Source organism: Pelecanus crispus, chromosome 17, assembly GCF_030463565.1.
Source record: "Pelecanus crispus isolate bPelCri1 chromosome 17, bPelCri1.pri, whole genome shotgun sequence".
In the NCBI taxonomy this organism is placed as follows: Eukaryota; Metazoa; Chordata; class Aves; order Pelecaniformes; family Pelecanidae; genus Pelecanus; species Pelecanus crispus.
The window spans coordinates 2451447-2479035 of NC_134659.1; the positions used below are offsets into that span (position 1 = coordinate 2451447).

Here is a 27589-nt window from a genome sequence, read left to right on the forward strand (position 1 = left end):
CAGCTCCGCGCCCACGGACACGACGCACACCCCACGCACAGACAGACAGCCACGCAGACGGCGCTCGCGGGCAGCCCTGCGTGCCGCCGGGTAGGCTCAAGGCTTCCAGGCCACGGAGGGGTTGGGGGTGTTTTTGGCTATCGCGCTTTAAAAGCGGCCGTTTTCCAGGCCAGCAGAAAACCACGGCGGCCACAGGGACCCCCCCAGGGCAGCCCTGCCATGCACAGCGGGACGGGGGAGAAGGCAGCTCCCCTTCCCCGTCCCCCCGACCCGCTCCCGAGCCCGCAGCCCATCTCTAGCCAGCATCCACACAGGGAACACGCTGTCTGGGTTTCAGCTCTACAGTAGTTTTTAAAAAATATTTATATGTTATATAGCCTAAAAAGGTCACCACAGGAATTTCCATGTCTTTGGAAGGAAGGAAGGAGAAAAAAAAAAAAATCAGAACTGTTTCACAAAAGAAAAAAAAAAAAATCCAATTATCGGCAGCGTTCACCTACAGGACAAAACCCCCGGCCACAGCGTGTGGATCTGATGGGGGGATCTTACCGCCTGCTCCAGAAAGGTCAGAAACACAGGTGAGTAGCTAAAAATAACTAGTCTGGTATAAATGTCTGAATTCCATGCGCTTGATATAACAGTCTGTCTCTTTTTGTCTTTTTTCTTAAAAAATATATATATATATAGTTATTGCTTTCTCAAGGGCCGGCGAGCACGGGGCACCCTCAGTGGGGGAGCGCGGCGGGCTCGGTGGGGTTTGCTTTCTTCCGCCTCTTCATCAGCAAAGGGTTCGAGGAATCTTCGATTTTCTTGATCTTGATTTGTTCGTAGTCCACTCGCATGGTGGCCAGCGCGCTCGTCATCTCCTCCTGCGGGCAGGCGGCACAGGCAGCACCGTCAGCAAAGCCCCGCGTGGGCACAGCCCGCAGCCCCCCGGGACCCCCAGGGCCGCCGCCCCCCCTCCTGCCCCCAATGGGAACAAATTGCAGCAGGGGCCAAGGGTCCCACCACCAATTTTTCCAGCCCCTTCCCGAGCGCAGATCTCCCCGGGAGCCAGCACACTCGCACCGAGCCCGAACGAGCCCGGTTTGCAATGAGAAGGCAGGGGTGGATGGTCCCCAGATGGCACCCGGGGCACAGAGCGTTTCAGCCAGCAATGGAGAGAGGTTTTACCTTCACATCCTCCCATAGATCCTTCTCCTCTTTCAGCACGCGGCTGGTGTGCAGCGGGGTCTGGGGCACCTGCATGGATTGCTGCCGAGGGAGCGGAGGAGCATCAGCCGAGAGCCGCAGGCATCCCCATCCTGCCCCCGTCCCGCTGCTGCATCAACCCTGCACTCACCATGATCCAGGGGTGGTTCATGAACTCCGTTATCGTCATGCGCTGGGTGGGATCCGTCTTCAGCAGGTTGCGGATCAGCTGCTTAACTGCAAGGGTGTGCGCAGGGCTGGGCGTCAGCAGATCCCAGGACGGCTCTCCCCACGCTCCAACCCACGCCAGCGGCCCCAAAATGCCTGCACGTGCCTCCCGTCCCCTCCGCGCCACAGACCTCACCCTGGTCAAACCCTTCCGCAAAACCCTCTCGAGCAAAGAGGCGAAGGTGCTGCATCACTGAGAGGTGACCCACGAGGCGCCCAGGCTTCCCCCAGCCTTCGCAGCGGGGCTGGACACAGGGCTGACCCCAAACGGAGACCTCAGCCCGGGGACAAGCCATCGCGGGGACCGTCTTTACCTTCCTCCGACACTTCGGACCATTCGGGGTTGGGAAACTCGTACTGGCCCATTCGGATTCGCTTCTTCATGCCGGGCGAGATGGCCAGGCCGTGGTTGGAGTAGAAGGGGGGGTACCCGCACAGCCTGCACGGGGAGAGGGAGCAGAGAGTCAACGCCTCGCCCCAAAACCCTCGCCAGCAGCGCCTGCGGGGCACGGGGCAGTGCCAGGAGCAGTGCAACTGGGAAAGGCTCGGCCCCGCCAGCCAGCAGACGAGCTCAAAATTTGCATCCCCGCTTCTGACCCCAGCGGGACGCAGAGGGACCCGTCGGACTTACAGAATGTACATGATGACCCCGAGGGACCACATGTCGCAGGACTTGTCGTACTTCTCTGGGCCCAGCACCTCCGGGGCTGGTAAAGAAAGAAACAAAGTCCTGAGTCAAAGCGGCAGCACCAGGCGAGAGGGATCCGAGCATCCCACGGAGCCGCCAAAGAGCTGCCGGCAGCTCGGTGCAGTCGCGGCGGCCCTGCTCAGAGCGGCGCGAGCGCTGCCGCACCGGCTCCAGCATGGCCACGCAGGCAGCAGAGGCAGGAGCGGTGCCGGGTGGTGCCACCTCGCAGTCTCGAGTGCAACGCAAGGGAGGCAGCGGCACGGGTACAGGACGTATTGGCTGCACACACCGACACCACGCTCGGAGCAGCCCGTCCTGCACCGGCGAGCAGCAAACACAGCACCCACCTGCACCCAAAGCAGCCCCCAGTCCCAAGCATCCCAGAGAGGAGTCGTGCCCAGCTCCATGCTGCGACTGAGGCTCCAGGCTGGATGCAGAGGTGATGGGCTGCGCGTGGCACCATCCAAACCTCCCCGGCTCTGCCCTCCAGCGCCACAAACCTGCAAGCTCAGACCCCCCAGCCACTTACCCACGTAGTACGGCGTGTAGCATGGAGTGGCCAAGGAGTTGTGCGTGGTGGTTTCTTTAGCAAAGCCAAAGTCCGTGAGTTTTAGCACAGCATTGGGCCTTTTGGAGGTGTACAAGAGGTTTTCTGGCTGTGAAAACACAGGGAAGAAGAAGTGAGCGGAAGGGCCGGAGCAGCCTCGGCATTGTCACGGGCCAAGCGGGGCTTGGCACCGCCGGGCGAGCATGCAGCACGGTACCTTCACGTCCCGGTGCGCTATGTTGATCGAGTGTAGGTACTGGATGGCTTCCCCGATGCTCTTCATTATCTCTGAAGCCTCTGAAGCAGCAAAAAAACCCATCAGAAGCCTTTATACGCAGGTTACAATGAGCACCACTCCCTGGGTTACTCTTCAGACCAGGAGTCAAAGAGCACGGCTCAGGCCAAAGGGGTTTCCTCTACCCAAAGTCCCCCTTTCCAAGCAGGAGCCCCCCACCCAGCACCCACCCCCGGGTCAGGAGCCTGCAGCAAATGGGAGAGAAACTCCCAGGAGATGAGATGGGGCAGGCTCCAGCCGCTGATGCCAAGAACCCAACTGCACAAGCCCCAGGGAGGGACTTGCTTGGGGGGGCCTGACCGAGCCCCCAGCACTGCTAGGGACCCCAAATCCCCAGGAAAACCAGCCAGGAAAGCTGTCCCTTTGGGATGTGGGGGCAACGGGCTGAGGGTTTGGGTTGTGTGGACACTTCCTGGCCACAGGAGCAGAGGAGATGAGATTCATGAGATCTGTGAGAACCACAGGACCCAGTCTCCATTTTTTGGAGAGGGGTGGGTGTTTCCAAAGGTCACTGAAGCTCCTGCCTGTGCCGGAGTGGGATGGACAATGCGCAGGGGCAGCTGAGAAAACAGCCCCTAACCCTTCTCTCAGGTGAGCGTGAAAAGCAGGGCCACTTGCACCCCCATTCCTCATTCCCCAAGAGCAAAACCCTGCTGGGGATTCAAATGAGCGATTAAGGGAATGAGCTGGGCCAGCGACACTCCTATAAACAGCAAGAAATGGTCCAAAGACAAAACCCCAGGTCCCCAGGGGTTCTGTACCCCGTTCCGTGAAGGCCTGGTCTCCCCTGTCTTGAATTCGGCTGAAGAGCTCCCCGCCGTCCAAGCTGGAAGAGAAGCAGGCAGCGTTAGGTGCTGCGGCGTCCGTGTCACACACCGGTGTGAGCAGTACCGAAACCTCTGATGCTCAGCCAGGAGCTGCACAAGCTCAGCAAGAAACAAACCCCTTCTCCATCCAAGCCCTTGCTTCTGGGCACGGGGCGTCTGAGAGCCTCCTCCTTCCAGAAATGAGCAGGGCAGAGGCCTCGTGCTGGCGGCAGAGACGCTGCGTGCAAGCGGACGTGGTCTCCCCACCAGCCCACAGAAACACATTTACAGTAAAGACAGCAAACGTGGCTCGAACGTTGCGAGCGCGCTCCCGGCACGCCTGGCCTCATTTAGCTCACAAGCCAACCACCCTGCCGGCGCACTAACCCCGTGCGGAAGTGCTGAGCAAAGATCGCGGCACAGGCAAGGTGTCAGCAGCCCTGACACGGGCTCCCCGATGGGCTGGGGGAGGCAGAGACAAACCCCGCTGCAGCAGAGCAGACTCTCGCGTCAGGTGTTGGAGAAGGACCGTGGAAACCTTGGCACGGCTCCCTCCCCAGCCAAAAGCTCCCTAGGTACCCTAAGGGAAAACTCGGCTCCCAGGGAGATCAGGAGTGAGATCAGGGATAATCCTCCATGAGAACAGGGATAATGGCGCTTCCTGCCCCTGCCTTATCTAACTCGAGCAGGAACAGTTTCTGGCTTTCCCGGTGCAGATAGCATCTCCTGCCAGCGCCCTTCACATTCGCAGCACATCTGCAATACAGATAGCGCACAGCTGCCAGGGCCGACCGCTGCACAGAGCGCGTGAGGAGACACACCGTGCTCACGCTGAAAGTCAAACGCTGCCTTGTGATGGGCATTACACCCAGAGCATCCCTCGGACAGCGGGGAGCTATCGCAGACACACGCTGCAGGGAGCTGTTGTTGCCCCGGGAACTCGTTTCCTACCATTCAGACTGCTTTCTTCCCACACAAGCAGATGCGCCGCACAAACCCTTGCCATCTCTGGCTGCCCAGCGTCCCGGCACGGTTCTCAGAAGCCTCTTCCCACACAAGAGCCGCTCGGGCAGCTGCGGTACCGCCTGCCCTGGCGCTGCTCACAGCGCTCCTTGCACCCGCTGCCCCCCCAGGCAACCTACCAGCTTGCCAGAGGAGAGGTTTTGGCAAGGAAGCTGCATCAAATCACAGCTGCGGTTGGGATGTGGTTTCAATACTTTCCCCTTCATTCCTCCTCCTCCCCAGGTTATATCAAACATCTACCCAAATCAGAGTCACTCAAATGCTGCTGCAAGAGGTGCAACGGCATTGAGAGATGCATCAGCTCGGCACGGCTGCGTGCTGCCCAGCAGACCCCACCGCAGGCTGTTGGGGTGCCCGGAACTCGGTGACTACCCCGCCTTTCAATGGCCAAAGCGAGTTTGGTTATGATCTAGCTGTAGTGAGAACCACAGGCCTGAAGCCTCCCAACAGCCAAGTGAGTTTTCAGAATGACTCAGAGCCAGCGCAGCTCCTGCCATCCCTCCAACGCCAGTGGTGCAGCACCTCTTCCAGGGCTTGCATCCCTACGGCTCGCGGGCTGCTTCCCCCAGCACAGCACCTCCCTGGGGTCCCCAGCACCCCGGCAGCGGTGCAGGAAGGTGCTCACCCCCTCTTTTGGCATCACCCCACGGCGCTGCAGGTGCTCCGGTGCGGAGAGCCCACCCGCAGCGGCAGCGCCGGGGACTCACCACTCCATGACGATGAGCAGACACTTCCGCCCCTGGTAGAGGTTCTCGTAGACGTCCATGATGCGGACAATGTGCGCGCACTGCGATGCCCTCCAGTGCAGCTCCACCTCCCTGCGGGCCTTCGGGCAGTCCTGCAGCATCTGCGAGAGAAGCGAGACCCCCCGTCAGCCCCGAGCCCTGAGCCCCCCCAGGATTGCCGGGCAGCTGGCACGGTGCCCACCCGGAGAAGACGCAGCGGTGACGGCCAAGCGCGGGTGCTCTCTGCGGGCAGCACCGGGGCGAGCTCCCGTGCGCTCTGTGCAATGCCTCCATCCCCATCTAGTGGGAAAAGCGCAAAGCTGCCAGTCCTCAGAGCTTCTTGCCCTCCCTTCCGAGGCTGGTAAAACCTTATCCCGGCTGCCTGCCACCTCCCTGCCCGGCGAGATGCCTCGCTGGTGCCCAGCCAGCCTGTGCCACCAACCCACAAGGCTTCCTACTGCACTTATGAACAAGCTTCTGTGCACTGGTACCCACCCCATTGCACCCCTGGGTGCCACCAGCACCCCCGCTCTCCCCTCCGCAGCGCCCTGGCAGCGCTGCCCACCCACCCCCTCCCCGTACGTCAGCCTTCTGCTCCGCGGGACTCTCCTGCTCTGCGCCCTTACGCACGGGCCAGGCACGAAAGCACGCTCGCTTCAGAGGCCACCAGCACCCAGCCGCGCGTGCCTGGGGAGGGGACAAAGCAAACAGCCAGATGTTCCCTAAATAGCAGCTTTTCTCACAAGCAGCAGCAGCTCTTTGATGAGGCCCTCGCCTTTCCCAGAGACAACTCACAGTTCCCAGGTGCAGGAAGGATTTGCTCGTCTGCCACAGACTATTAATTACCATGTTTGTCAGGATAAACAACCACCCTTAATTATTATACTCCTAAATATAGAGCAACAAACGTGTCTATCTTGAGCATAGTTCATTTTCCTTCCTGTCTCCGGCAGCTCTCGGGGCCGGGCTCAGCGAAACACCCCAGAGCAGGTCTGCACCTCGGTGCGGCAGCGGGCACGTGGAAACGCATCCCCACCTGCCGCATGCATCGGCCGGACACAGCGGGTTCGGTGATTTTACCAAGACAGCACGGAAACGTACTTCGTGCCCCTCTGCCCTCTCCCGGCCGAGCTCCCGGGGCTGCTCGGCGAAGGAGAGCGCCCAGCCGGCAAGCGGAGGAGCGTCAGGCCCTGGGATGCTTCGCTGGCCGGCAGGACCCGAAACGGTGCCCAGCGCATGGCAAGGACCCCTCTGCCGCAGGGGGGATTTCACAGGAACAAGGGTTAACGCTCGCTGCAGCCCCAAAAGATGCGCACTGCCTGTTTATAAAGCAAACGCCCGCTGATGGCACCCACGTGAGCCCTGGCAGAGTAACGGCAATCTGCATTCCTGCCTGCGACAGCGTTTGCGCTTTGCCACGGGGAAAGGGACGAATAGGATGCGCCTTTCGGCCACCCACCGGTAACCCCGAAACTTGGGCGTTCCGTCACACCTCTCCCATCTTCTCAGCTCTCCCGCTTCCCGAGGCGGAGGAGACCCACGCCGGTGGACGGGGCGCGGGGTGGCTTCTGGCATGAAACCATCTGGAAGTTCAGCGGAGACCAACGTGGCCAAGCAACCCTTCGCACAACCGTTTGACATCGTTTGCATCAACAGCCGCAGGGAGAAAGGAAGGCAGGGCAGGAGGCTGGACAGCCCCTCCTTGCTCCTCTATTGCTTTAATTACCCTAAAAACCAGATCCTGCCGAAGCTGTAAGCAAGCGCAGCACCAGCCCCCCCAGCAGCCACGCAGGCAGGGAAGGGGCCTGGAGAAAAGCTTGGTTATTTGCAGCTCCGCTCCGAAGAGCCTGGTGCAGGGAGCCAGGAAGCTGAAGAGAAAAAAAAAAAAAACAATTTGTAATTACGTGCTGGGAAAATTGAACAGCAGGAAGCAGACGGTTAACATCATTCTGCACAAGACAAACAGGAGATGTACAGAAATATGTATCCAATTTTCAGAGGTCACTCAGAGCGCTTTTAAAGGAGCTTAATTGTACTTCTAATGAACTAGGAGGCAGCAGCCTCCATTACCTGTACCAGCACAGCCCTGACGTCTGCTTTTGTGCTCAGGTACCCGCAGGCGAGCAAACAGCTAGCCCAGCACTCTCCAAACGCCCTGGCTGCAGTTCAGCTGCACCGCCAGCCAGCCTCCCTCCGCTCCCCTGCCAGCCGCGGGATGGCGAGGCGATGGAGAGGCCGCTCGCCCGGCTGGGAGAGGAGCAGATTAAGCCTCGTTAAAGAGAATGATTTGGTTTATTAAGGAAATGCTCCCGGTGGCGGGAGACAGCAGCGCGATGGGGAGCCGAAGGCCAGATGCAATGAGGCTGCGTGGGGAAGGCCATTACCACTGCAGGGGGATGCAGGAGGGACACGGCGATGCCCAAACCATGGTAGAAGCAACCCACGGGCTCAGTGTCACCCGTCGCACCCACACAGCTTCCATCCTGCCCTCGGCACAAAGCACCGGCTCCCCGCACCCCGCGTAGCTGGGGACGTGCCGAGCACAATGCAGGGGTGGGAAAACACCGTTTGCTCCTGGTCCAGGCAGGGCGAAGGCAGCGCTTCCACCAATTTCTCCTCTTCAGGCGGCAGCCGACAGCTCCCGCAGCCGACAACTTTCCCTCCCGCTCCCTCCTCCGCTCCTCGGCCACAGTCAGCAGTGAAACCACCGGCGGGTGATATCCTGGCATTGCTCTGGTCACGGGAACTCTGCATCAAACATATTTGGGTGTGTGTGGTAACACTGCCCAGGTCCCTAATTTAGCTCCAGTATCCAGGGCAGAAAGATTTATATTGCTTGGCTTGCAGCGAGGAGGCTGGAATGGGAAAAGCACCTCGTGTTTCCCTGAGGTTCAGCAAGGGTGAGCTGCCCCCATCCCACCCCAGCTGAGGGTACCAGCCTGGGGCCACTGTGCCCTCCCACTGGCTTCAGAAGCAGATTTTGCAACCGCAGTAATCCAGAGCACAATCCAGAGTTAACCCTTTGCAGAGGGGAGATGGCAGCAGATGGACAACCCGCTAGAAACCCCCAACAGCACACAGCTGCTCTCAGTTCAGCTCTTCCATCTCCGTTATCTCCTGTTCCCCTTCCAAGGGAGGGCTCCTTGGAGATCAAACTGCATTATTTCAGATGGGAAGCGCTGCAGTACCTGCTCGGCTCTCACCGGAGCAGCAGCGCAGGGCTCCAGCAGCGGGGCGGCAGCTGAGCCCAGCAGCCCGGGCACCGCAGCGGGCAGTAACCAGATCCCGGCGTTACACAAGCGTCCCCGGGACAAGGGGCAAGGGCAGCGCCGCGCAGGGGGCTCAGCCACCGCCCCCGAGCAAAGCCAGGTGTCGCACACAGAGGAGTCGTGTGCGTTTCCCTTTACGGGTTCGGTGCTTTAGATGTTAGCTTTGCAGCTGGCACAGGCTCCAAACCTCTTCTCATCAGAGTGCGCCTCCGTGTCCAGGCGTCCCTTCGATGCCGCGTGGGACGGGGGACAGCCGCGCCGCCCGAGAGCCCTGCACCGTCCCGTCTCCGCTCCCCACCTGCCTGCAGGAAAGGAGGGAGAGCAGGGAAAATTGCCCTCGTTGCCATTAGGGAGGAAATTCAGCTTTCAGCCACATTGCAGCTCTCCTCGCAGCAGCTTGACACCTCTGAGATTTCGGCAGACGGCGTTTGCTGCCATCCTGTGCCTTGGCTCAGCCCAGCTCCCCCAGGAGCCATTACACGCTGCGAGAGAAATTAGTTATGCGCAAAGCTAAACGCGCTCATTAGCTTCACTAAAACCCTCAAGCTGAGGGCTCCGAAGCCGGCCCTGTCAGCGGCCGGCTCAGCCCAGCCCCTGCCCCTGCGTGCTCGGGACCCCCCCGGCAGCAAAGGCTCCTCCCGGGCTCCCACAGCAGCTCCAGGTTTTTCACCACCTTTGAAAGACAAACCCTGGAAGCGGCTCCAGAAAGCAAAACAGCTCATCAGGGTGTCTGCAGGGGGACAGCACCCATCCAGCAAACCCAAACCCATGCAAGCCACCTCCGCGGCGCGAGAAGCAGGGCTGCAAACCGAGCGGGCTCCAGCCAGCCCTGCCAGTCCCCACGGCCGTCGAAAACAGGCTTCGGCTCAAATGCAAGGACGGGGGGGCTCCGTGCCATTCGCTCGGCAGCACGTCACGCTGAATCTGCCCCCCAGCGTCTCGCGCCGAGTGCGGCGAAGGCGGGTGGGCGCAGCAAAGGACGACGCCAGAGAAAACAAGGGGGCTGGAGCCACCCACGCTGGCATCTCCTCGCCTGCGCGCGTCCTCAGCCACCACTGATTCAGTCTCGCCGCCTCCTCCTGGGAGGATGTGCCATGAATCGCGGCAGGTTCGCCCAAGATGTCCCGATTCCACTGGCACGGCAGGAGGTCCCAAACGACACCGTCCCGCTGCTCCTCGCCATGGGTACCCCCGCAGCCCCTCGGCGAGCCATGAGAACGCGCTGCGCTGGCTTGGCTTGGCAAGACGGCCCTGTCCGAGAGCTTGCAAGGGAAAACTCACCTCCCACCGGCAATTTCCATGAAAACTGAGGATCAGGCACATACCGACATGCCGAGCTGTTCATTTTCCAGGGCTGCCCCTCTTTGTTCTGGCTCCACGCTCACCCCGGGCACTCCAGCTGCTCTTGCAGGCAGGGTATTTTTATTTCCGTGTGTATTTTGCTCACACCCAATTCACCTCTGCTCCCAGCACACACTGCGTGCCTTGCCCGCGCAGCAGCCGCCCCTCCGACGGCCTCCTGCAGCAGGACCTGCAGGAGCGCGCCCACGCCGCCCCGAAGAGCTCCCCTCAGGACCTGTCCGCACCAGGGGGGTTAAAATAAACTGTTCTTAAGTTGCAATAAAAATAAAGCTACAGTAACGAAAGGCAGGCTGTCATCCTCCCGAGTTATCGGCGGGGGAGCAAAGCAGAGGTTCCCCTGCCTGGACTGCATGCGTGGGCTCCGGGTTCCCCTGACCGGGCTAGCACAGCACAAGGAGCATTTTTTCCTAATAAAGCAAAAGGGTTTTTCTTCAAAGGATTTTCCTCTTCTAATCTTTCCATGTGAACCGGTTGCCAACTGGCATCAGCTGCTTACCACGTTCGGAGAGCCGGCGCTGGATGCTCTGCGCGTGCTGCTCCCACCTCGCAGCGCCAGGAAGGCACCCCCGCCGCCCCCCGCGCTGGGGGACCTGGGTTTGGCCCATCAGCTCCTGTGGGTCCTTCTTCTGCCTTCAACGCCCGCACATTTGGGGAGCCCCCGGGTGACCGCCCCACAGTCCCGAAGCTGCTCCAGCCTCTGCTGGAGACCGTTCGGAGGGAGCAAGCAGCAGAAGGGCACGGAAGCAGCAAAGCTTCGTTCCACTTTTACTGTTTAGGAGCTACAGGAGAGAAATAAAACCACGAGCCCCAAAGCCCGTAAGAGCAATTATGGTACCGAACGCAGGGAAATTCATGGTTCAGTCACAAGGCAGTAATGACAAAACGTGCGGGGCTCAGGAAACCTCGCCCACGTCGTCGCGGCTCTTACATAAAGCTTTGCATTAACCCCATCCCCGCTGCCTGCGGCCACCACGACCCGCGGCGTGACGCCGCGGTGCCTATTTAGAAGGGTGGCTGCTGCTCCCTGACGGAGATGGCTTCATGGGGGCCTCCCGGCTCGCGAGGCAGGGCGGGACCAGCCAGCAGCTGCCCTTCTGGAGGGCCGGCGGCTGGCGCCAGCCGTGCCCCGGCGGATGCTGAACCTTCGACCGTCCGGGCAGGACACGAGCGCGGCCCGCTCTGCGCCTTAATGGCTCCATCCTCCACGTCCACTTGCCTCAGGGAAGATGGAGAGGTTGGAAAAAGCGTCCCAGGGAGAGAGAATCGTTCGGATTAGACAGAGCTACAAACGGGGAGCAAGCCTGGCGACGCAGTTCAGGCCGAGCAAACGCAAACTGACACACACGTTCGAGCTGCTCGGCCGCATTCTCCGAGCCTGAGTTACCGGAGCGCTCGGAGGAAGAGCCGGAGCCAGGGAAAGCTTTCCCACCGCGTGGCCGGAGACAAGCCCCAAGCCAGGCACGAAGAGGCTGCGTGCGCGAGGGGCGAGCTAAAAACCCCTCCGGAAGCAGCCAGCGCGCTGACGGACGTCGGAGCGGGCGGCCTCGTCCCTGCTCCTGCGGGCGATTTTGCAACGGGGCGGAGGATGGGAACGGGGCGAAGGAAGAGGCGGCCGTTGCGCCGCGCTTTCACAAGGAGAGCCGCCGCACCGGGGCCCCGCTCGCCCGCAACAGTTGCGCAACCCCCGTGCCGCCAGCTCCCCTGCCCGCAGCTCCGGCGGGGTCTGTGCCCACGGCGGGGGGATGCTCGGGACCCCCCGCCCCGCGGCCCCCTCCTCCCCAGGGCATCTGCTGAGCATTTCCTCACCCCACGACAGATGCAGCGGCTATTCAGCCTTTTCAGGCCGCAACAAAAGCCTCTCCAGGCACACAAAGACGAAGAGCAGAAGAGAGGCCCCGGCTTAAATAAGAGCCACCTGCCAGGGGCCCGTGTGCCCCCCGTCCCGTGCGATCCGGGCGCTGCCCCCCCCGGCCGGCCCCGCTCCGCGGAGCCCATTTCCCAGCAGCAAAAACCTTCTTGGCACGTCGATTGCAAGGAGCCGAGGCTCCGAAGCGGGTGCCCAGGATGCTGAGGGAAGGGCCACCAGCGCGGCGGGGACACCGGGAGGGGACGGGCAGGAGGGGGCTGCGAAACTCACGGGAAAAGTCAAAGCAGGTAAATGGCAAGAAGGCGGCAGCACGAAGCATCCCCACTGACTCACGGCGCCAGCAGCAGGCTGGAGCTGGTGTCTAATCAAGAGAAATAAATAGTTTCAGCTTCACGTATCTGAGAAAAACAAAATCAGGGGCCCATTCAGTCCCAGGTTCTTGCTTTGGGGTCATCCTCCTCTCCCCGTCCATCAGAAGCAGCACTGGGTTTTAGCGACTCGCCCCACGCTCGTCTCGCCAGGAGGCACCGGCGCTGGCGTCAGGAGCCAAGAGCTCGGCCCGGGCATTAGCCACGGTCAGCAAGGCCCCCGTGCCCGGCCACGCAGGGGGACGTCCCGGGAGGTCCCCGGGAGCCGATCTGGCTGGAGCGATGGAGCCACCGCCCTGGCCAGGACCTCCCCGTGAATCCAGCAGGGACGAAGGGGGTCACGATGGCCAAAATGCCCCAACCCAGCTCATCCCTTCCTACAGGCAGCCGAGACGTCACTTCCCACCGGGAGCCACGGCGACGCCGGGCCAGGAGGTCTGAGCGGGGGCGGGAGGCAGCTGCTCCGGGGCGGGGGGATGCTCAGGGACCCCTCTCTGCAAACCAAACCACCGCATCCCCCGCCAAGGACACACAGCCGCCGGGGCCTTTTATCCGCACGACACAAAGCGAAAGGAAAATAAGAAGCCACGGGAGGGGCGGGCATCTTCACGTGAGACACGGCTGCGGCGAGCAGATCTGCTCCCCTTTACTGCCGCCTCCTTGCAAAGCTTCAGGGCCGGGGTCAGCTCCTCCTTCCAACCCCTCCCCAAGCCCCATCCCTCGCTAGATTTCCTACCGGAGCTGCCCAGCTCCTGAATGGAAAGGTGCACATATGTGCTTCTATGATAGGAAGTGGCCGATAGTCACGGGCGTGATTAATACAGAAGTAAACACTAATGTAAACCATTAACTTAGCGCTGACCTATGTCCTTTGCACTTCCATCCCGCAGGCGCAGCTTGAAGAAAAAAATAAAACCCCTTATCGCCACGCCGGCACCGCCGCTCGCCGGCACAGCGCGGTGCCGCCTCCGCCAGCCCTCGGCACCGCGGCCGGGGGCTTTCCCCCACGCGCCAGACAGAAGGACCGGCTCAGCCTCCGCCACGCAGCCCACGGACAGCACCAGGCGCTCGAAGCATCTTTTGGGGTCCCTTGCTCCATCAGCCTCACAGCAATCCTGGGGACAACCCTGCCCAACCCCACCATTAGCTCGAACCCCAGGGACGGCTTTGGGGGGATCGCCCACACCCACATCCCAGAACTGCTGCCTTTTAAGCTGGAAGCGATTTAGGGGAGAGGCTCGGACCGCCCCGACCCACCCCTGCAAGCAGAGGAGCCACAAAGCCCTGCCAGGAGCCCCACAAACACCCACCGCTCCCTGGCAGCCGGCCTCGCTCTCTGCCCAAAAATGAAGTTTCTCGGGGGTCGACCCATGGGCAGGACCCCCCGCGGGACAGAGGGGCGGCTGCCACCCCCTCCCAGCCCAGTGGTCCTGCTTGCTGCCTTTCAACACAGCTCTTGGAGCAGTGTAAATAGATATATGCTAAAATATATAGAGAATCATAGAATCATAGAATCATCTAGGTTGGAAAAGCCCTTTAAGATCACCCAGTCCAACCACTAACCTACACTACCAAGCCCACTCTAGACTAATCAAGGGTAGACCAGACTAAACCATATCCCGAAGTGCCACATCTACCCGTTTTTTAAACGCCTCCAGGGATGGTGACTCCACCACCTCTCTGGGCAGCCTGTTCCAATGCCTGACCACCCTTTCCGTAAAGAAATTTTTCCTAATTTCCAGTCTAAACCTCCCCTGGCGCAGCTTAAGCCCATTTCCTCTCGTCCTATCGCTAGCTACTTGGGAGAAGAGACCAACACCACAATTCCTTCTTTATATATTTAAAGAAGGAAAAAACACCAACCCAAAAACCAAAACGCAAAGCCGCGCTGAGGCCAACCACTCCTGAAGCACCGTTCAGCCCCGGCGCTGGAAGCGCTACGGCCTCAGGACACGTTTCTTCCACCAGTGCCAAGCCTGGGGAGGATTTCGTTTACGTGCCCTCGAAGCTCGGTGACGACAGCACGTTCTGCAGCGTTCTGCCCTCTCCGCGGCTGTTTGTTTAGCAGAGTTTCACCCTCGCCATGGGCTCTGTCACTGGCAGGACACAGCGGACACCCCCGAGACGAGGCCAGGGGCGCGCACCCGGCTGCGGTGCCGCAGGCAGCCCAGGTCACCCCGGAGGTGACGAGTCCCCCGACGCAGGGGCAGGGCACGGAGGCGGCAGCTCTGCCTTTGCCAGGCGATCCCTGCAGGGAGGAGCATCCCCCGGCAGCTAGCACCCAGGACACGAGACCACCATCCCTGGAAGTGTTCACCATCCCTGGAAGTGTTCAAAAAACGGGTAGACGTGGCACGTGGGGACATGGTTCAGTCTAGTCTACCCTTGATTGGCTTAGAGTAGACTTGGTCGTGTCGGTTCATGGTTGGACTGGATGATCTTAAAGGGCTTTTCCAACCTCAACGATTCTATGATTCTATGAAACCGTGGAGCCTTCGGAGGGGTGCCAGTCCAAGGGGATGGCATTGCACCCGCACCAGACGTGATGGCCAAAGCGGTTTGGAGGCTGCCAGGACCTCGGGGCTGGGAGCGCGGCTCGTCCCTGCGCGACACAAACAGCTCCCATGCTGGGTGGCTACCGCTTTTGTTGACAGCAGGGTTTGTTTTGTGCAAGGGAAGGCCAGGACGGGAGCAACACGGGGATTTCGTAACACACCTTTGTCTGCACGGGCGCTCGGCGAGGCAGGGGCCCCGCAGCCACCACCCACCTTCCTCTCTCCACCTCTCCCACAGCGAAACGGAGACAAAGCTCCGCCAGCTCCGATGCAGCCAGGTGCACGAGCCCACCCCCGGGGACGCGCAGGGCGGGCGGTGCTCCGGCACGCGCGGGGCAGGGAGAGGGGCGGCTGCAGCTGACCCACGGCAAGGCGTGTAACGAGAAGGGATGCTAATGAAGGGGCAAAGGGAAAGGGGAGGATCGCACCCCACTGGGTGATTAAGAGCTGTTTGGCGGTGCGCATCACCCACCACCCTCCCTCTCCTCCGCCATCTCCCCGAAACACCCCCGGGCAGAGCTGCTCACCGAGACCGGGGCTGCTCGTGGCTCTCGCTCGCCGCAGCCGCCCTGCCCCGGCGCGGCTGTCCCTGTACCCCAGGCTGCTCTCCTCCTCCTCCTCCCGCACGGCTGCTGCACACCCCCAGCACCTAACGGGCCCTGCAGGAGAGCTGGCGGGACCGCCCGTCTGCAATGAACCCGCCTGCGTTAGGAGCCAAGCCACGCTCCAGACTCGAGACCCAGCGCGACCTATGGTCACGCGCTCCCACTTTACCCACCACGGCAGTCAGTATTTTAGGGGAAATCCTGGACCCCGAAGCAATGCCGTGAAAGGCTGAGCCTCCCGCCAGCCCCAGGGGCCGAGCAGGGTGCTCTTCCTCCACCAGCTCCTCTTCCCTCTGCACCAGCCATCCTTAAACTCTTTCAGCCAGGAGAAAAACACAGTTGTGTTTCTATTTTAAAAAAAAAAAAAAAAAAAAAAAAGCCCTTCTTCGCATCCTGCTGGCACCTCATTAAAGCCCTCCGGACACGGTGGCTATTATTAGCTCCCTCCAGGCTCTCGGCAGCCCCGAGAGCCTCCGCGGCACCTGCTGCCAGCAGCCGTGTGGCCGCAAAGCCCGGGAGGTTTGGTGAAGCCCAGACCACCAGCATCCCGGTCACCGTAACCTCAAAGCACCTCAGCCAACAAGTGTGCAAAACTCAGCACGACGCGCCTGGGTGCACGCGCCTCCAAAAACACCATCAGAGGAGAAACCTTCTGCCCCCGGGCATTGCCGAGAGGGAAACGCCAGTCCCTGGAGGCTGCTCCCGCAGCAAAGTCCTGCCCGACAGAAAACAGCACAGAGCAAGGGGTCGATAGCAGGGGGCTTACACCTTTTCAATACACAGCAAACACACGCGCACTCTGGGAGAGGCTCACTGATCTCATGGATGCCCAGTACCCCACTGCTAGACCGTATTTACCAGCAGGCTCCTTGATTCCTAACCAAATACAACAGCCAGCCAGCGCTTTGGATGCATTTTGCCTGCTGGATTAGAATGGAAAGGGGATAAAAGCATAAAAGCAGGGACATTTAAGCAAACTAACAGAAAAAAACCAAACCCTACTCCTGCAGCTCCTGCTGTTCCCCTGGCAGGCCAGGCTGCTCATCTCGTTCATTCCCATAGCCAGCCTTTGAAAGGAAACCTCACGGCACGGACAGCCTTACGGACACGCTCGCAGCCCGGGGCAGCGTTAACTGGGCCCCCCGGGAGCAGAGGCAGCCCCGGGGCACAGGGTGGGCCGGGGGAAGCTGCTCTCTCCGGGGGCTCCCGGGTCCTGCTTTGTATGAATTTAAGCTTTTTCAATCCCGCTTATTCACGAAAAGGGCTTAGGGCCGGGGGGGGAGCCAAAGAGCGGACAGGCCAGCCTTTGTGCGGCTCGGCCGTCCGCCCGCCCGCCCACCCGAGGGGTCCAGCAGCCCCCACGTTTCCCCGTGCAGCCCCCACATTTCCCCGTGCAGCCCCTGCAGCAGACTGAGGCACACGAGCAGGCAGCGGTGCTGGCATTGCCACTGGCCCTGCGACCCTGCTCCCCTCCAGCTGCCCCTGCAAAGCCTGGAGCAACGCCTCGAGTCAGCAGAGCTGCCGTTTCCTAAGCAAGAGAGAGAAATTAAGTCTTCAACAGCCCCTATGAACGTCACCCCCACTGCATTACTCCCATCTCTCCCGCAATGAAGTTTACGGCTCTTTCCAAGGCTGCTGGGAGGGCTGGGATTTGAGGTGGGCACAAGATCCAGATGTTCATCACTGGTTAGGAGTTAAGTCACTAACACCCTTGAGGCACCACCGCCACGTCCCAGCCAAACCCTCCTTCCAGCGATGTTCACCCCGTAGTTTCAGTACAGTCTTTGGGGAGAAAGAATCACGAAAGGGTTGTTTTGGTAAAAGCCAGAGGTGCTTGACCTGCCAAGCACAGGCTGCCCTTACTGCCAGAGCCTGGCAAAACCGAGGGAACTGCCGAGAGCAGCCAGAAAACTCTCCTTGCTTGTTAGCCAGACCCCGCAGGTCTAGAGCCCTCCCTGCCCTCCAGTCCCTCGAGGTGAAGCCCGGAAATAGGAGTATCAGCCAAAAGCACCGCACGCTGAGGCACACGGAGAACATCACCTTCCGTGAACCCCCTGTCGTGGTTTAACCCCAGCCAGGAATTCAGCACCACGCAGCCGCTCGCTCACCGCCCCTGCCCCGGTGGGACGGGGGAGAGAATCGGAGGAGTGAGAGTGAGAAACACTCCTGGGCTGAGATAAGAACAGTTTAGTAATTGAAATAAAGTAAAACAGTAGTAGTAATAATAATACCAATATAATAGTAATAATAATACAAAGCAAGTGATGCCCAATGCAATTGCTCACCACCCGCCGACCGATGCCCAGCCCGTCCCCAAGCAGCGATCGCTGCTCCCCGGCCAACCCCCCCAGTTTCCATACTGCCCGTGACGCCGTATGGTATGGAATGGCCCTTGGGGCAGTTGGGATCAACTGTCCTGGCTGTGCCCCCTCCCAGCTTCTTGTGCCCCTGGCAGAGCAGGGGAAGCTGAAAAGTCCTTGACTGGCATAAGCACTACTTAGCAACGACTAAACCATCGGTGCGTTATCAGCGTTATTCTCTTCCTAAATCCAAAACACAGCACTGTGCCCGCTACTAGGAAGAAAATTAACTCTATCCCAGCTGAAACCAGGGCACCCCTCCAGACTGTGTCTCAGGGCACGAGCCATAGATCTGCTCCGAAGCTCCCAGGGAGCAGCTCCCGCTCCCAGCCCTCCTGCCCTGCAGCCGCCCGGGAGGCGCCGGAGCTGCTGCTCAGCAGCATGCAAAGACCACATTTTAATCCGCTCATAAACTCCTCAGCATCTTACTCACCCAGGCTTCATCAGCCCAGTATTTACATCTCTAACAACACGCACCCGAGGCCGGGCTGGTCGTCTCCTCAGCAGCGAGGAGCTGGGGAATAGGAGCACCAGGACACTTCCAAACCCCTCCAGGACCTGGAGTGCTTCCCTGCTGACTCCCACCACCCACAGAGCATCTCACGTCCTGGCAGCTCTTTATCAGCGGCTCTTCCTCGCAACAAAAGACACTGGGAGATTCTTCCCCAAAGTAGAATACGCCGGGTGGGAAGGGAGACAGGGAGGGAGACGTCAGCGGTCCTGCTCCAACATAAACACATGGACCCTCACACTGGGAACGGGGTCGTTCCTTGCAGGGAAAAGCACAGAGGACAAAAGCAGAGGCCTCAGCAAGCCTCTGCCGAGCTCCTGGGCCAGCACAGGGAAGATGTCCTCTCCAGGAGCCCGGGCAGCTGCCTGGCCGAGGGCTGCAACACCCCCAGGCTCCCCGAAACAGCCGTGCCCCCGCGCCGGCGCTGCTCTGCCTGCGGCACGGGAGGCACCCACCCAAAACCACCAGACTCACAGCTCCGATGACTTCGAAGAGATAATCCAGGTTTAAACTTCCTGGCAAGACCGCCCTTCCCAGCACCGCGGCAGAGCCACTTATGCAAGAGCCACGCGGGTTTTCTCAGCAATCTGCCCAGCGCAATGGGCAGCAAGGTTGCGAAATGGCTGAAGAGGAAGAGGGAGTCGCAGCAGAGTCCGGAGGGGAGCGGGCTGGCAGGAGGGGGCTATTACAGGCGGCGACGGCTCCCGCAGCCCGGCCGCAGCCGAAAGCGGCGGCTACGGGAGCTGCGGGGCCGTGGGAGCCAGCACTCTGCGGGTGACGGGGCGCTGACACCTGCAGCGGGGCTGCCTGCAAGCGAGCACAGCCCCTGCCTCTGCTAAAACAAGTGGAAATATAATATGTTAAAACTGTTCTGAAGCAGTCTTAAACACTGAGCTGGTAGATGCAATAAGGCTGTCATTACTACTGAAAGTAAAAACATATCCCTGTTACCAGACCAGCTCCCTGCTTTTTATTTTATTTATTTTTGGTTTTAAACTAGGCTGAGGATAACATGCATGCTTTCTGGTTTGTTTGGATCTGATTGCATCTGCTTTCCCCCCTCAACCCAGCTGAGATGCCCAGGATGCCAGCCCCGCTGCCGAGCGGCACCGCTCGGACCCGGCTCCCACCCGCACCCATGGGCGCGAGAAGCGACAAGCTGCGGCTACTGGAACTGGAGGCTGGCGGGACGCACTGCCAAATTTCCACAGCAGCCACAGCTTACGTTCCAGCCGCATTTCCCCGAAAACACACATTTGGCAGGAGGTCCAAGGAGCCTTTCAAGAGGCTGCCCTAACTCGGTGCTGCATACCAGGGCCAGAGGACACCGGGAGGACAGCAGACGGGCAGAACTGCTGTGCCATTTCTGAACGCTCCGCGCAAGATGCTCCCACCCGCATCTGCCCCACAGAAACCCAGGAGGTGCCGTAGCCCTTGGGACAGGGACAGCACAGAGTCCTGACCTGCTGTTACACAGATTTAGCCTGTTTCGGCACAAGAGGAATACGGCAACGAGGGCCCTGAGCCCAATTTACTCCCCTCTTCTGGGGCCAGCAAAGTTGGAGGGGTTTAATTCAAGAGGAGCACGCAGGGGAGCTGGCTGCAGCCAGGGGCACACGAAGCGAGGCAGCAAAGTTAATTATGACGGTGAAGGAAATGAGGCCAAATCTATGATCCCAAATCTACAGCCCAAACCGGGCAAGGATATCTAGCAAGAGCAGAGGTGCAAAGTCCCAGCCTGGCTGGGCACCCCAGGAACATTCAGATCTGGGTTTGCATTTTGGACTTTGTCTCTACTTTAGGTTACAGCTCACTGGACAGCCAGGCACATAATCACATGCAGCCCTGACGCCAACGGCTTAAATAATCTCATTACATATGACGGCAAACGCCGTGCCAGCTGCAGACCGCTCGAGCCAGCGTGCTCACCTGCCCTCTCCGCTGGCGGAGCGCACGCTGTCACGGCAAAGCGGCGCACTGACGTAACGCCCTAATTCACGGGAAGATGCTGTCGTCCTCCCTGGCAGCACCAGCCTGAAGACAGAGCCGCAGCGAAGCTCCGCGTGCTCCCAGCAGCGCTCGGAGAGCGGCCGCACCGGTACCCCGTCCTGTATCCCCCTCCCCACGGCAGGTACCGTCCCAGCGCCCTCCAAGCGACAGCAGCTCCAGCAAAATTCGTGTTTCGGGTCCTCTCAGGTCAGGGGGATCTACCAGCACTCAGGGACTCGTGGCCCGTTAGTCCTTTCCCAGGGCCACAAAGGAAACAGCGAGTTAACGCAACCATTAAACCTGCCAGTCGCTATAATCCCTACCTCAAATCGGTAAGAACTTAAAAGGCTGAAATCTCTGAAATGACTCAGCCACAAGGTACAAAGAAACAACAGCTTAACAGGCTGTTAAAGCTCTCTGCATTCAGACTCGCTCTCCCGTGCCCTCCTCCCCATCCTCCTCCGTAGGGGAACCAGCCGTAGAGACGAGAGCCCTCTCCGAAACGAGCCTCCAGGCACCGGTCACGCACACGGTCCTCGTGCCAGCCAGAGCTGAAAGGAGAATATATTTCAGCATCCTGCAGCCATGAAAGACGAGGGGCATCCACGGAGGGGATGGGACCCACTTTCAGTGGGATGCGGGTGCTTTTAAAATCCAACGCCAACGCCACCCCCAGAGGTGACCACGATGCTCAGCAGCTCTGGACCATGCTGAAACGCTGACTCAATGCGACTGCCCGGGCTCGAAACAGGTTTCTTGGGGAGCAGCCAGGCAAAGCTGTGTTCCCGTGCAGCTGGTGGAGGGATCGCCCCGGTCCTTGCGGATCCACCTCCCCGAACCCTCCCTCCTCCAAAACCAACCGGCAAGCTCGGATGGGTCCTGAAGACCCTCTCCCCGTTCCTGCCTCGCCTCTGCTGCCTGCAGCCCTGCCCACGAAGGGGAGCAGGGGAGCGGAGCTGCACGGCACGGGGCAGACACGGGGCTGCCTGGGGGCATCCAGCAAAAGCGGAGCCCCAAGAGCCGGCCCGTGCCGGGCTGCAGCAGCCGCCCCTGCCCGCTGCAGACAGCCCCGGCGCGGCAGAGGGGAGGCAGCGCGTTATTCTTGGAAACCAGGAGGTGAGGTCATGCTGCCTGAATGCTGCAACTTGAGGCTAGACGCGCGGGGCCAGTTGTGCTTGGAGAGGAGCCCGACTTCTGCAGCGGGCGGCCGAGCGAGGCCGTCTGCGGGTCGGGAAGCCGGTTACGTTCGGAGCTAGCAGGAAGAAAGGCTTTCTTAATGAAGGAGGGCTCTTTCTCCCAGGCCTTCCAGCAGAGAGTGCGATCCCCAGCAACGGGGTGGGTTTTAAAATAGCATCAGCTGCTACCTCTGCTGCAAAGCCCTCGGACCACCCCGGTGTGGGGCACGTGAGCCCAACACGAAGGCTCAGGAGATGCCAGGTGCCAAACCCAGAGCCACGCTGCTCCCCGTCCGGAGGGACGGCCAAACTGCTGCTTCCGACCCGGCCGCTCCTCCGGATGCCTCCCACGTACCCGCACCGCCCTGCGAGCCCATCAGGAGTTTACTCCATCACATCCCAGCGCACATCCTGGAGGTTCCCGAGAAGAGAGGAGTCACCAATTTGCTCTTTCAGGCTTCCTAGGCGGGAACTTTCTGGGAGTTTTCATCACCTGTGCCTACCAAATGCGCTCAGAGACCCGGCTCTCAGGGTGCACAGCTTCAAATTCTTATTTGTACGCTGCTTTAAATACGCACGGTGCTTTGGAATAGACAACACGTGTCTGACGGAGCTCAGCGCCCGCTCTCCACCCGGGGCAGAGCCAGCACCTCCGCAGCCCGGCAGCCCAGCGCTGTTATACATCGGGCTTTCCCGACGCGTGCGCTGGCAGCCGGCAGAAACCTCGCTGAAGGCCAGCGGGAGCTCGGCGTGAATGATAAATCAAGCATTTTACCTGGCCGTATTTGGCTATTAAGTCACACGCGCGCACAGGGCTGCCCGTGAAGGATTCAGCCCAGAGCAAGCAGCTCAGCTCCTAAGCCCGGTCCTGCCCCGATGGGCTGCAAGGCCTTCAGTAAATCACTGCATCTCAGTTCCCCACCTCTGAAAATGTGGGAAACACTGATCTGCTTTTGCAAGGCCTGCGACCGATGGCATTAGATTATTATTAAGAGGAAGAACCCTGCCACTTCCTGAGCATGTGCCAAAGCAGAAACCAAGCCCCTGCTCCCAGGCCGTTATCAGCCCATCTCAGTCGTAGGTTTGACTGCTCAGAACATGTAATGTATTTAGAAGAGATTAAGGCAAATCCTAAATTGTTTAAACAAACTCAAACCCCAAGTCAGTAGGCTCCTTTGGTCAATGAGATAATAAACCACCGCCTTGGACGAGTCCCAGTCATGTCACTACACTTTCCATAGCTTTTCAACCATGGCTTGCACACAAGGCCACAGCAAAGACATTTCTGGTTATATAAAATACATGGTAGAGATTGGGAAAAAAAAAAATTCCCCCCTGCCTGAGAGAGGAGCAGAAATACAGCAGACACACAGCAAGTTGTTTCCCAGGAGCGTGAGCCGAGGATCTTCATCGACTCCATCGTTTAGGGGTTATTTTTCCAGCTGGACTTTCTGGGGGACAAAGCATTTGATCCGAAACGAAGCTGCGGGAAGCCACGGGGAACAGGGTGCTTTGCTCCTCTCAACGTCTCTGTAAAGAACCCCAGCCACGACGGCAGAGAGAGCACGAGGCCACCAGCCACACGAACACGCTCATCCACCCAGCTGCTCGGTTATCAGCTACGGGAGGCCTGCCCTATTCCCACAACAAGCATCTTACAAGAATAATAAACCACAGAAGTACTGGGTCCTTCCTCCTTCTCCATCATAGGAACCATCGCTCACAGATTATCTGATGAGGCCGAGAGCGAGACCGAGAGTGTTTCGCAAACACGCCCCGAAGCACCGAGGATGCTCCAGAAACAGGGCTGCTCCGCGGCCCCGCGAAGCTCTTCCAAGCTCACCAATCCAGGGGAGGATTTCCTGCTTTGAAGTTGGGGTTAGGAGTGAGGTTCGTTAATTTGTTTTAAAGGAAACCTGCTCCACGAAGAGCTCCATCAGGCGAGGCGTACAACAGAGAAAAACTCACCACCCGCTATTACCGGCCCCCGCTCTCCGGTCTGGCTTACCTGTGATTTCCTCGCCAAATTAAGAGCCAGCCATCAACCCAGTATCTTGCCTAAAGATCAGTCTTAAAAGTGGAATTTGCAGTAGGCGAGACAGACCTCGCTCCCAGCCCCGCCGTCACAGCCTGCGTCACTAATGCCAACAGCCTGACCACAGCGAACAACGCCAAGTCAGGTCAGCGGTGACCTACATACAGCAGGCTTTACAGAAATTACAAGCCTAATTTTGCCTAATAATAAAATCATACCAAGGTGCAAGGAAGAAAGGGGTAAGAAACCACCTAGACCTTGCATTGCAATCCCATTCATCACCTCTCCACGGACTTCATGTTCCCGCCCTGCAGTAAATCACCGCGCATCAAACAGGGCCAAGTCATGGGTGACTGGGACCGTCGGTGGCCTGCTTCCCACTGGATAATTCAGGGATGCCACACTTCAGGTATCACTCGATGCCAAAAAATAAAATAAAATTGGGGGTGGGAAACCAGCGAAATAAACAACAATGATCTGTAAGAAAACTAAAGGAATATCTCCTGTTTTCAGCTAGGTACACTGCAAATAAAACTACCACGCATCAACTCGCACACATTTTATTTAATGATGCGCCTCTGCCATGGACTATTGCATTGGAAGGAGAAAACTGGCTGTAATGTTTTCACTGCTGCTGGAACGGTGTCTCCAAGCTCACACGCTCCCAGAGCACTGAAAAGTTCGCTTAAGCAAAACGACTCTCGGCAAAACCCTACCCTAAACGCACCTCTCCGTTTGGGAGAAAGAGGTTTAGCAACAGAATAGTTGCTCATGATCCAAGAGGAAGCAAAACATAACCAGAAGACACCGTTGATATCAGGGAGAGACACAATCGCTTCCCCTCCAGTGGAGGACTGCATTATTCTACAGGATTTTGGAATAGTAAACGTAAAGAGCAATGTTCCAAATGGAAAGGCTTGCTGCACAACCAAAGCAGGCAGCACAGAGAGGTTTCAGCTGTGGCGTCTGGCAATGGGCCATCAGGATTCTTTTAAGCATCATCTGAAACATGACAACTCGATGCAATCACTTCTGTGGATCCTGCTTTAGGTCATCTTTCCACGCTGATGCAGCCCATGAGTAATTCAGATCCAAATACCTCTCCGCAGGTCTCTAACACAGACGTTATCCCGGCTGCGTACCGGAGGAGGGGATGAAGTCAGCTCGCATGGCGTCTAGGGCAGCCATCCCTGCCGAGTTTGGGCTCGGCAGTTCAGTCCAAATATCCTAACCAAACAACCCGAGCCTCTAGCTCCCGCCCACCGGGGCAAGCCGGGCACGCACCGGCTCGGCCAAGAGCCCCAGCTCACAGCGTAGCAGTTTTTAAGGGGCTGGAAGGAATCACTTACAGTAGCAGCTGTGCTGCTCTTTGAAAAGCCAGAGACACATCCAACTGCTCAGCTAAACTCTTCTCTCCCCGCCGGGGACGTGCGAAGAGGCCGGGGCAGGGGACAGGAAAGGCGACCAACACTTCTCCGAAACAGAGACCGAGCGTCAAAGGTAGCTCACCCCCCAAGAGCCGCGCAGACGCTCTGCACGCTCTGCACCACCCTCCTACATTACAGCGCAACGTCCCGCGCTCCGAGAGGCTTCTCGGCACGGCCGGGAGCCAACACGACTCGTGGCTGCAAACCCTGACCCCCTCTACGGGCAGGGTGACGGCACCAACCCCGGGCCCCGGCCGCCCTACCCGTGCTGGGGCAGAGAGGAACCGCCGGCGTTCCGTCTCCTCTGCCATCCTTCCCCTTTCAGCTCTGCAAAAGGGAACTGCTGGAATCTGCGCTTTAAACACTCGACTCAACTGCAGAAGCGAGGAGGAGCCCGTCTGTCAAAACAGAAGAGGATTTTGCTGATTTCCAGCCCAACGAGATGACAATACCTGTCATCCCGGAGCACAACGCGGAGCCGCTCGTGAGAAATGCCTGCGTTTCCAAAGGAAAAGTCAAAACTTTTTTTGTTCTGCCGAACACCCCGTCCTTCGCCGCAGGGGTTCAGCACCCTCCCTTGCCGACCCCACCACCCCCGCGGCGTGACTTGTGCCTCCAAAGCCGCTTCTTGATTCATTCATTCAGGTTCGGAATCCCAGATACCAACAGATGGGCAGCTCTAGAAACAAAAGTGGGGAGGGGGTGTCACGGATTTAGGTGGGGTTTTATCAGCCTTCGCAGGCCTCAGGGTAACGCCGAGGGTTCGAACAGCTCATGTGTGGGCGCAAATTGCATCGACGCTAGAGAACACGGCGCTCCCGCCGAGCAGACTGCCCGTACCCGCGTCAGCCAGCGCCGCGCCTGCCGCGTCGTGAATCCATTCAAACTTCCCAAAGTCCCTCCGGCAGGGAGCCACGCTCCCCGCTTCGCTCAAAAAAAAAGCTCATTTGAAAGCAAGGGAACCGTCCCGTCGCCTAGCGCGTGCCAAAATACGCTTCTGCGGCCCCGATGCGTCCACGCGTCTTTCGAGCGGAAAGGGGTAGAGGCGACACCGCTGAAATATTCCCCTTGCGAAGCGGGGGGCTCGGGCGCTCGGTGCTACGCGCCGTGTCCCGGAGCCGGGGCAGAGCTGCCACCGGGCAGGGACACCGGGACCACCGGGACCACCGCCCGCATTTCCGCGGGGCGCTCCGAGCGGGGAACCCCGCGTTTTGGGACACGAAGCCCCAGGCCGAGGGCTCCCCTCCCCTCCGCCCCCCGCCCCAGGTGCGCCACCGAGACGGCGTTTCGCTTCTTTTCACGCTACAAAGCCACGGCTGGGTGCTCTTAATGGGGCGGGGGGATAACGTGCAGCGCGGCGGGCCGGGCGGGCGGCAGCCGGCTCCATTGTCCCGGCCGGCCCCGCTCCCGGCCACCGCCGTCGCTGCCGGTTCCCCCGCCGCCGCCGCCCCCCGGGACCCCCCCCCCGCCCCCCAGCAGACATCCTCCATCGCTGCCCGCTCCTCCTGCCCCTTCCGCAGCCCGGCGGGGCGGGGGCAGCCCGGAGCCGCCCGTCCGGTCCCGCTCCCCGCCGCGGCCCCCCCGCCCCGAGGGCGGCCCCGGGGTTGGGGAGGGGGTGGGGGGGGTGAGGGGGGGAGCCCCCTTCGCACCTTGAGAGCGAACTTCTCCCCGCTCTTCTTGCTGAAGATCTCCAAAACTTTCCCGTTGATGCCCAGCCCCAGCACTTGCGTGGTGACCTTGTAGTCGTCCGTGATGGCATTCTTCCGGATCTGCAGGCCGCCCTTCCCCGGGAACGGCGGCGGCCCGTGCGGCGGAGCGGCGGGCGGCGGCGGCGGCGGGGGCTGGGGCGGCGGCGGGCTGGGGAAGCCGGCGGGCGGCGGCGGGGCCCCGGAGAGCATGGCGGGCGGCGGGCGGGCCGCGGCGGGCGGGCCCCGGGACCGGGCCGGGCGGGCCCCGCGGCAGCGCGATGGGGCGGGGGGGGGGTGAAGCAGCAGAGCCGCCGCCGCCCCCCGCCGCTGCGCCCCGGCCCCGAGAAGAGCGATCGCTCCGGTGCGGCGGCGGCGGCGGCGGCTCCTCCTTCCTCCTTCCTCCTCCTCCTCCTCCCGGCGCGGCGCGGCGCGGCCCGGCTCTGATGTCAGCGCCTCGCCGCGGCCGGCCCCGGCCGGCGGGGGAGGGACGGGGCGGGGCGGGGCGGGCAGCGGGCCTGGGCCCGCCGGGGCGGGGCGGGCAGGGGCGGGCAGGGGCGGGGGGGTCCCGCGCTGCCGAGGGGGCGGCGGGGGCTCGCAGCGCTGGCGAGGGGCTGCAGGGCACCGGGGGGTGCAGAGGCGAGCCGGGCGGAGAGGGTGGGGGGGCGCAGAGGCGAGCCCCGGGGGGCAAGGGGTGGGGGGGTGCAGAGGCGAGCCCCCGGGGCGGGGGGGGAGGGGGAGGTGCAGAGGCGAGCCCCCGGGGCGGGGGGGGGGTGCAGAGGCGGGGGGCGGGGGGTGCAGAGGTGAGCCCCGGGGGGTGCAGGGGTGCAGAGGCGAGCCCCCGGGGCGGGGGGGTGCAGAGGCGAGCCCCCGGGGCG

The 27589-nt window shown here is 60.5% G+C and overlaps 1 protein-coding gene across 1 annotated transcript; it reads right to left on the reverse strand.

Moving 5' to 3' along the window:
• Positions 1 to 332: 332 nt before the first annotated feature.
• Positions 333 to 26924, reverse strand: MAPKAPK2 (MAPK activated protein kinase 2). The gene is made up of 10 exons (XM_075722334.1): positions 26676 to 26924; positions 5486 to 5625; positions 3711 to 3775; positions 2872 to 2951; positions 2637 to 2763; positions 2051 to 2126; positions 1734 to 1858; positions 1343 to 1428; positions 1174 to 1254; positions 333 to 869 (listed from the first exon to the last, which is right to left on the reverse strand). Exons 1-10 carry the CDS (start codon positions 26922 to 26924, stop codon positions 726 to 728), a joined length of 1173 nt encoding a protein of 390 aa, XP_075578449.1. The 3' UTR covers positions 333 to 725.
• Between the last annotated feature and the right edge of the window lie 665 nt (positions 26925 to 27589).

What these genes read in the sequence shown, in the direction of transcription:
- MAPKAPK2 (XM_075722334.1), bottom strand. Translation starts at nt 26,924, where the DNA reads ATGCTCTCCGGGGCCCCGCCGCCGCCCGCCGGCTTCCCCAGCCCGCCG. An exon ending in GGGAGAAGTTCGCTCTCAAG is followed by an intron (nt 5,626 to 26,675) that starts GTGCGAAGGGGG and finishes CTTCTCTCGCAG; the next exon opens with ATGCTGCAGGACTGCCCGAA. An exon ending in GGGGTCATCATGTACATTCT is followed by an intron (nt 1,859 to 2,050) that starts GTAAGTCCGACG and finishes CTCCCCGTGCAG; the next exon opens with GCTGTGCGGGTACCCCCCCT.